This window comes from Monoraphidium neglectum (assembly GCF_000611645.1).
Source record: "Monoraphidium neglectum strain SAG 48.87 unplaced genomic scaffold scaffold02059, whole genome shotgun sequence".
Taxonomy (NCBI): Eukaryota; Viridiplantae; Chlorophyta; class Chlorophyceae; order Sphaeropleales; family Selenastraceae; genus Monoraphidium; species Monoraphidium neglectum.
This window is the reverse complement of record NW_014011569.1, coordinates 1,406-11,173: the sequence shown is the minus strand read 5'-3', so window position 1 is coordinate 11,173 and position 9,768 is coordinate 1,406. Positions and strand designations below refer to the sequence as shown.

The 9,768-nt window shown below is 63.7% G+C and overlaps 1 protein-coding gene across 1 annotated transcript; it reads right to left on the bottom strand.

Annotated features, from left to right (window-relative positions):
• Positions 1 to 2,591: 2,591 nt before the first annotated feature.
• Positions 2,592 to 7,641, bottom strand: MNEG_9776 (hypothetical protein; the record flags this gene model as incomplete). Its single annotated transcript, XM_014041752.1, has 6 exons — positions 2,592 to 2,624; positions 3,747 to 3,896; positions 6,487 to 6,673; positions 6,899 to 7,005; positions 7,226 to 7,309; positions 7,486 to 7,641. The coding sequence occupies 6 exons, from the start codon at positions 7,639 to 7,641 to the stop codon at positions 2,592 to 2,594; spliced, it is 717 nt and encodes a 238-aa protein (XP_013897206.1).
• Positions 7,642 to 9,768: the final 2,127 nt, after the last annotated feature.

Below are 9,768 nucleotides of genomic sequence, written 5' to 3'. Positions count from 1 at the left end.
CACAGGGACAGGCACTGGCGCGGGCACTGGCACAGGCACGGGTGCGCTGGTGATAGGCAGGATTGGTGGCACAATGCTGACGTCGGGGCTCGGGCTCGGGCTCGGCGACGGGCTGGCGCTCGAGTCGTTCGAAGTCGAGTTTGAAGTCGAGGGCGGCGGCGGCGGCGGCGGCGGCGGCGGCGAGGTCGAGGGCGGGGGCGGTGGAGGTGGGGAGCTGGCCGCCGCAGATGCGTTTGCGCCGACGTCTTGCTGCAGAACCTTGGGCGCCGCGGCTGACGCTCGCGCTGCGGTGCGATTGGAACAAGAGGAGTGCGCGGGGGAAGTGAGGGTGCGAAGCACAGGGATCGTTGCCGCAAAGCGGGTGCAAACCCCCGTGCACAACGAGCAACAGGTTGCCGCGAAGGGGTGCGGCGCCCGGCCGCGGTCGAGGGTTTGGGCGGGGACATTGCATCCAGCTGAACCCGGCCTGCACAGGCAGGGATCGCGAGGCGGCGAGGCGGGCGCCGCGACTGAACAGCAACGCGCCGGCCGTCGCACGCGCGTGCGCGAGCATGCGTGCGCATGTTGCGCATGCCGCCCATGCAGCAGCCAGGGCGGGTAGCGCACCATCCATGGGGTCGCCACTGGGCACGAGCCGCAGCTGGTCGCACGTCAGCACCGTCGGCGTGGGGTGCGGCGCCCACGAATCGTACACCGCCTGCGACGCGTACTTGCGCTTCACGCCGCCGGTCCAGCGAAACACCTGGTTGCACACTTTGCCATCTGTGCTGCAGTCGCAGGCGAGCTCCGTGCCTTCTGGATAGTCTGCGGCCGGGAAGGCGGACAGACAGTGCGCGTGTCGGCGCTGTACACGGTGGGGCTGGTACTGGCGGCTGCTGACGGGGCCGCCGGTGGCGGGGGTCGCGCGCGAGCGCGTCACTCAGGCACTTCGCGGCGGCCTCTTTTGGGCGGAGCTGCGAACAGGCTCGCGGCCGCACGCAGCGCTGCGGCCTCAAAGCGCCGGAGGTCCTCGCACCTGGCACCGATTGGCCCATGGCAGCGGCGGCGGCCAGCAGCACGACCATGAGGGGCGCTGCCGCACAACTCCCGACAGGTGCGCGAGGCCAGCCGCTTGCGCCACTCAGGCGGGGTCGCTGCGCCATGGCCAGAGGCCTCTTCCCGCGGTATATCTAAAAGTTGCACAAAATACCACGTAGATATTGTGAATCTGTTTACTGCGCTTGGGCCTGATCGTTGATGTGGACCTTGGGGTGCGCACAAAGCCACTTATCAGGATGCAACGTGGGGTTACCCATGGACGAAAGTTGCTTCGTGATCATGAACGACACATGCATTGTAAGCGCGCTGCTGATGTTATGACTTCGCTCAGCGGTGATGTTCGTCAGTTCCTGAGTGTGATTGCGATTCTACAGAATGCATGCGTGGTTTACAGGCGCAGTTGATGCATTGTCAGCTCCAATTTACTTCAGTGTACCAGGATGCGTCGCCCACCTATCCGCTGGGCTTGGCACAGCTGCTGGGGTGGCTCCTCTTCGCGCCGCGCAGTGGCAGGGGCCACTTCGCAACAGGTTCCGGTGGTGGAGCTGCAGCCCCGACTCCCTCACAGCAGCTGCAGCCCCAAACCCCTTCAAGAGTGATGCTTCAAAGTAGGTTCGAACCTGTGTCACATCAGCGAGCCCCATAGCTTGCTGAGGCAGCCGACCCACGCCCACTCAATCAGCAACCGCCAGGTAGAGGCCATTTCCGCCTTCTCCACGTCAACAAGATGCCTGCCGGCCTGCCAATGCCGACCCTTATTATACTCCTGCCAAAACTTCTGCCCACAGATGTCTGTTGCGGGCTCCATCCACCAAAGCCGCAGCAATGCTGGCTAGCAGGCCCACCATCCAAATGCTGGCTTGCACGATGCCCCGCTTCAGAAATGGTTGCGGCGCGCGGGCGCCGGATACCAACGGGACATCCCCCGGCGCTCCACCGCATGTGCCGCATATGAGTGCCACAGCCCTCACCCACGCGGCCTGGCATTTGTGCATGAAGAACGAACGCCGCTAACCGAGGACCGCCTGCGGCCAATGGCCAGGCCAGCCCCCCCCCACCCCGCCGCGGGGCAGATAATGCGCCTCTTTGGGTTTCACAGAGGCCGCCACCTACCACGCCATTTACCAGCATTTGACTCTTGAACGACAGCTCGCCGCCAAAGATGGTTTGAGCTGGTCAACACAATTCAGATTGGGTGCATGCAACCTCATCACCATCGGGGCACACCCAGGCACTCCGTCATGCAAGGCAGCTTGAGATTCTGGAATTGCCATAGACGTGCTCGGTCGATGCACCTGCCACGCAACAAGACTCGACAAAGCTGTATGAGAGCATCGAAACAAGTTCTGTGTGGGTGCTGAGTCGAGATGCATGCGGCATGAGTTCCACGCGGGGAAGTGCATGCCCAGATTTCAATGCACTTGTACAGGGCCGGTGTCTTTGCATCCCCAACCGCTTGCAACTGCGCAACATTGCCGTGATTATTGACAATGAGAACTCTTATATCCACTCATATGGTAAACAAACAATGAATGATGAATAGCAGTAGGACGTCAGTCAGGTGCGGTGGGGTCACTGGGCTCCGCCTGTGACGTAGTACTTGATTGCTCAGCAGACATCATCGCCATCATGGGGACATCAAACCCGACTGCGCCTTTCATGCACGTGCCACACGTGCGCGTGCGCGAGAGCTGTACATACGTCGCAATCACCACAGAAGGCGCCGATTGGGTTGGAAAGCGAGCAGGGGCTGCCCGACCGACAGCAGTTCCAGAACGGCGCACGACACCAGCCGTGCGGACGGCGCGTTCCAGGCCCTGTCGATTGGAAGACGATGAAGCATGTGCGCCGGAGGGTCACTATTTTTGAAGCGTGGATACTTTACCGGGCTGTAAATGGCCTGTCGCGCTGCACTGCTGGCTTCAGCGGGCAGGTGGATGTCAGTGGGCCTGTCATGCAACACCTGGAGGTCTTGGTTGGTGAACCTTTCCTGGATTTGTGCACTGCCCGGATCCAAGGCTGAAAAACTAATGCAAGCCCCATTCCGCTTGCCGCGCTTGTCTGGGTATTCTGCTGCACAATTCCTCCACCCTTCACCCTTTCTGTGTCCCTTTCGCCCACACATGTGCACACGCACACATGTGTGCATTTATGCATACGCACGAGCGTGCACGCGTGCGCACGCACGCACGCACGCAAGCACACATGTGCGCGCGCGCACGCACACGCACGCACACACGCACGCAAGCACACGTGTGTGCGCGCGCACGCACACGCACACGCACACACACACGCACACGCACGCACACGTGTGCGCGCACGCACGCACACGCACGCACACACGCACGCACGCACACACAAACACACACAAACACACACACACACACACGCACACACACGCACACAAATGCACGCACACACACACACGCGCGCGACATGCAGGTGCGTTTGTCATGGGCATAGCCCACCCCAGCACACAAGTGTGCAGATCACAGTGCGGCTCACCTCATCGCATCATTGGAAACATAGAGTTGCTTGCTGCTGCTGGCAACGTTATAACGCCAATAACCAGCGCAGGCGGGCGACTCGCCGACCAAGGTGGCGCCATCTGGCACGGGTACCGCGCCCTGTGCTGCTAGCGGCACCGATGCAAGAGGCCCTGTGCGGCCCTGCGGCCGCGGCTTGTGTCGGCGCGGCCCGCGCCTCACCGGTGGCGACTGGGGCTGCTGGCTTGGGGCGGGGCCGTTTTCCGTGCCACCCTGCTGCTGCTGCTGCTGCTGCTGCTGCTGCTGCTGCTGCTGCTGCTGCTGCTGCTGCTGCTGCTGCTGCTGCTGCTGCTGCTGCTGTTGTTGCTGCCGCTGCGGATGTGGCGGCGGCCTCGGCGGAGCCTGCACTGTGCTTCCTACGGCTGCATGTTTTGGAAGTGCACGAAAACAATGCAAGTTATCAATGACACTTGCATCATCGACAACCACTGTGTGAGGAAATAGCTGATTTGCGCCTGGGAGCTGCACTGTACTAGCCCTTCATTACACACACTTGCCCGCATATGCACCCCGCTCTCCAGCCCAGGAACTTGATCTGACTCACCTTCCATGGGCGGGCCAACCGGGAGCCGCTCCAGCTGGGCGCAGCTCATCACAGTGGGTTCAGCGTGAGGACCCCAGGAGTCGAAAACAGCCTTGCTGGGGTAGCCTCGCCTGGCCGTGCCGTCCAAGCGCCACACCGCGCCGCAGCGCGCCCCCCCGACGCCGCAGCCGCAGGCGAGGTCCGTGCCGTCGGGCGGCAGGTTCATGGCTCCGGCCGCTGGCGTAGGTGTCAGGGTGTGATCCACAGTGTGAGCCCCAGGGCGGGAGGGAGGGGAGGCGGCATACGGGGGACGAGTGGCGCCGTGAGGGATGGCCGGAGGCATGAAGCTGCGCTCTCTGATGCAGTTGTGGCCGCGTCCGGGTCTCCCTACCCATGATATGTTCGGCACTCTTTACTCTCGGCTATGGGATTGCCGCGCCGGACTGAGCAAGGGAGGGCGCGCACCTGGGCGGCAGCATGCGGCATAGACGACGGCCACTAGGAGCAGTAGGAGGGGCTGCACCATCCGTGGTCCGCCCGTACCCAATGACATCTTATGAAGGTGTTAACAGGGTATTTCTTACAGACTACACAAGTCGAGTACCGTACGCAGCCACGCGCAATCAACAATTCACGCGCCAACTTGCATCCAGGCCGTGCATACAAATGCGATTATTTCTTTGCTTAAGAATTTACAGAGTTATAAACATGTGAAACTTTCTGACGACCGCATTGCTGATGTATACGGACGTACGCGAACGGCAGTTTTGTACCCGCCCCAGGCCCCGGTTCGATTATTCGATGGGTGCCACTTGTATAGGCCCTTCTCACCACACGTTCAGGACGTCTATTACAAGTTGTTTCACAAGGTAACTGGCCGCGTTCCTGTGTCAGCCAGTTCCTGTGTCAGCCAGTATGTGAGCGACACAAAGTCTGCCTGGGGGCAGCCTCCAGCTTGGCCAAACCTCCTTGCCAAGTTGGGAACAAGCACACACTCAAAGAACTCATCACTGCTTTGGCAGCCAGCCTTCTGAGCTATGCCGCAGCTTCCCGCACAGTGTCGGCCCTGCAACAACAAAGGGTGCGTCGCCCCCGTCTGCAGAGATCGAAGCACGACCTGATGACGCGTGACGTTTTACAAGTGTGGAAGGTTTGGTGGGCAAGCCGTGCGACTCCTAGATGGAGGAAGCTTTAAACATGCTGCGCAGGATCAAGGGATGCGTTGGAGCACAGGCGGAGGCGCCACACTCGACGGGTGTCAAAGGGCGATGGCAGCAAACCTGCGCAACAAAATGGCCCGCAGCCGCGGCGGCGAGAGTGGCGAAAGCAATGCGCAGCAGGAGAAGACCAAAACACACGTGAAAGCTTGTACGAGAGACGGGCAACCAACCAGCCGGCCACAGTGCGCCAGCTGATGTCAGCAGTCGGCGGCGGTCAGCAGCCCGGCGCCCGCGACCAACGCGGCCCCACTCAGCCAAAACACGAGCTGCGGCAGCAAGAACGTGAGCTCAGAAAACAGCAGCACTCCCCACAGTCCGGCAACAAACAGTCCGGCCTGGACTATCGGGTACGCGACCCCGAGCCCCAGGGACTGGATGGCGAGAATAGTACACGCGTTGGCGGCGCCCCAGACCGCGCCGCTGGTGGCGCCTGGCGCGGCGGCGGCCGCAGGCTCCAAGCGCAGCGACGGGCGGGGTGAGGCCTGCTCCGAGGGGAGGGGGGAGCGTGGTTGGGTTGGACGGGCATGGCGCGAGCGCAGCAGAGGGTGCGGCTGAGAGGTGTTCATCCTCATGCTGCGGGTGTTTTGGTAGCGGTTGTTGAAGCAAGCCGACGTTTCGACCGAAGAGAGACGCAGGCTATTTCAGCAGCGACGCATACCATGGGGGAAGGCACACATGGTCAACCATGACGCAGTCATGAGAGCCCGCAGGCGCTGGTGTCGCGTCCAGAACCCACCTTGCGCGTTGTGAACAGATGCATGAGCCACGTCAGCGGCGCCGCCGCAACCGCCACGCCGAGCGCCATCCCCGGCACCCAGGGCAGCCCCCTGCACTCGTATGGCGCCGCGAGCCCCATCGGCAGCAGCGACAGGCCACAGATCGCGCCCCCCACCGCCGCAACCCCGAGCCCGTGCCGCCGCCGGAACGCGGCCGCACGCGCCGCGGCGGCGGCTGCAGGGGCGGCTGCGGCAGCCGCCGCCGAGCCGCCGAGCAGCGGCGCCCCTAGCTCTCCATTAGCGCCGCCGCCGCCAGGCGCAGCCGCGGCCGCCGCCTCCGCATCCGGGCCGTCCTCCCCCTCCTCCTCCAAAATCGAGTCCTCCGCGGCGGGGCGCGGCCTGGGTCCCCACCGCCGCCACCTACTGCTGCCCACGCTACTCACGCGCGCCCGCCCGCCGCGGACCCGTGCCTCCTCCAAGCCCTGCAGGCGCGCGCTGTGGGCGACGCCCAACAGGCCCAGCAGCAAGCACGCTGCGGCGCCGGCGGCGCGCAGCGGGTGGGGGGCGGCGGGTCCGGGGCCGCGGGCCAGCGCGTCGGCGGCGAACGAGACCAGCGCCGCGACGCCGCACCTGGCAGCGAGGGGCGGGGCGGCCGGCGGGTGTGAGCAGTTGGGGGGCGCAGGGAGCGGAGGCGGGGAGCGGAGGCGAGGACGGGAGGACAGGGCGCTCGTGGCACCGCGGTCAGGAACGCGGGTGCCATCGGCTTTGGGCAGATCATGGGCGACCATGTCGCGCTCGAGAGCCATGCGAAAAGCATTCGCATGAATATGCGACTTGAGCGGGCAGCGCGCTCACCAGACGCCGGCGGCCTGGGACAGGCCTAACAGCTGCACCGCCCCGAATATACAGAGGGTTGACAGCGCAAACAGGGCGCCTGATGCAACGGAGGCCGCGCCCACACACTGCGCGACGGGCCGCGGCAGCGTGGCACGCGGCGCGGCGGCAGGCGCGGCGTCAGCCGGGCTGCGCTGATTTTGTTGGCCGGCCCCGGGCCTCTGTGGCGCACCCGCGCGTGCAGAGGTTCGAACAGCGCCTGTACAGCTCAGAAATGAGCATACAGCAGCGTGCGCTTGAGCACGACTGCAAGGCAAGTCCGCGGCGCACCCTCGGGCAGCTGCTCACCCGGAAGCCGACGAGCCACGCGGCGGGCAGGCTGACGGCGGTGATGCCCACGCAGGCCCATGCAAAGAACACATGCACTGGCACCTGCGCGTGCGTACATCAGCAGTACCGCCGCAGCACGGGATGGGGGCGCTGCGCATGTGCGCACGACCCCGTCGTAGCGGACAGGCCGCCCCATTCGCCGGCGTGTGCGCCGGCAGGCGCGGCGTGCGGCATGCGTCTTAAGCATGTGCCACCGACATGCGGGAGTATGGGCTCACCCTGGCGGCTTGGACGCGCTGCGTCTTGGCGAACGCCGCAAACGACCCGTTGAGCAGCGCCGCGGTGATGGCGAGCGCCCAGCCCGTCGCCGACACGCGCCCGCAGGGGCTGTCGCTCACAGCGCTCGCACAGCTCAGGTCCGGTACGCCCGTCATGCCCGGTACCCAGCTGCAGATTCCATCTAAACAGGACCACATGTTTGCCCTCAACGTGATCGGGTTGGGGTGATCTGCGGAACGTCACCAGGTTCGAGGCAGCATACAGTATCCTAGCACGCTCATTGCTCCGTCAACGTCGGGCTGCAGCAGGAGGAAGTGAGGTATGGCGAGGGTGCTCGCTGCCTCTGCTATCAGAGCATCTTGTGTGTTGTCGTCGCCAGCGCCCCCTGGTCGCCGCCACCACCCCTGGCACACAACAAAGCTTGCGTTGAACGCTGTGCATGCGGGCTTTGTGTGCTGGTGCACAGGCCGAGTACGATAGATCCGTACATCAACAGCCTCCTGTAACCGTGCACCCCCTTCCTGGCCGCTGCTCAGACCTGGTTTGACCACCATGTGCATCAAGACCAGACCTGTGACGTCACGCAGTTGAGCCCGCTGTTGGGCCCCGCGCGATTACGCCGGGCTTAGACAAGACAGAGGCGCACCCAAGCCAGCATGCCTCGCGGTGGGCTCTCCGCACACAGCAAGCCACAAACACATCAATCACGCGGCCGCCCATCTTTGGATGGCGCCCCGCGGAGGGGAGCTCAACCAAACGCCCTGACTACGTGTGCATGGAGGTGGACCTGTGGGTCGAGCGGAAGAGGCCGGAGGCCGGAGTCCGGCAACTGCGGGAGGAGCTGCGGCATAGTCTGCCCAGTGGGCCGCAGCAGTCACGGGCTGGGCGGCGGCGGGCGCGACAAGATCACAGCCTCAGGTTGAAAAGAATCAGCTGCAGCTGAGCGAGGCCCTGCAGTGCGACGCACATGCGCCCGTGTGTGTGCGTGTGGACTGCGCTCGGACTGCGCAAGGACTGGCGGCTGGACGCGCTGCTGCAGGCTTAGCGGCTTTGCATCCAGCGACTGCAGTAACGCCTGCGCTGTGCGCACTTGACTGGCATGTGAACGCGCCGCCGCCCCATGCCAAGGACAGAAGTCGGCCGACGCCTGAGGTTTGCATAATGCTCGTTGTGCACGGCACCCGCCAGTGGCAGGAGTAGCCAGCAGCAGCACATTTGGTCTGTCTGCACTTATTTAATGCATGCAATTCTGGGGGTCGTGCCAACATCCCAACATCTCGTTAACATCCCCTGCCCCTTCCCCCCTCCCGCTGCTGCCTCCCGTCTTGTTGTCCGTCCCAAACCAGTCAACGCCCTTGCTGCACTGCTAACTCAAGAAGGACACTCACAACAAGCATTCCTTGAAGGGCGCTTGGCGACCGGTGATCCTGTGTGCGATCCCTCACACATAGGCACGCTTCAATGGGGCAATTTCCAGGCTGCTGCAAGTGCACCGAGCGAGTTTGCACCTCTTGCTGAGCATCATGCCACCAGGCGAGCCTTCGCCATGCGAATTTCGTCGGCTTTATGGAACAACATCGGATGATTGTGGTACTGCACAAGCAGTTCCACCCCGCGCTGACGCCAAGATCACATTGATCTCGTGTAGCGCCACGTTTCGGACAAGCCTATACAACACGACAAAACGGCATTCTTGAACAGTCTGTTCCCGTGACTCGCGCTCATATGCACTCGAACGCCGATTCAATATATCTGACTTGGCGCCTCGACCTTCTGAATGCGTGCCGGCGCACTAGGGAGGATCTTCGAGTCATTGAGTAGTAGAACATTGCAGCGTGTTCAGGCGAGAGGCGCGGGAGTGGCGGTCATCCTGAGACCGGCAGCGACGGCGGCGGCGCGTGCTGTGGCGAGTGGCGGCGGCACTTGCCTAGGAGGGGCTTACAGCATGCATCAGGTAGGTCATGCGTGATGATTAAGTTTCTCAGGGGCATGCTTGGCCATTGACATTCCCATGCATGAGTGTACCGCTTAGTTGCTGCCCGAACATTGTCTACGACCAACCGCACCCTGCAGGCACGCCTTGGGTATGGGTGGCTGTCAGCAAGGGCCGCGCCGCCGCTGCCGCTGCCATGCGGCGCCATAGCACGCATTGTCCCAGGGCTCTCGCCATCATGCGGCGGCGGCCAGCAGAAGTGGCAACCCCGCTTCAGCTGCGCCGCCGCCGGCGGCGACGCGGCCCGCCGCGGCCTGTCCATCGCCGCCGCCGCCGCCAAGCGTGGCGG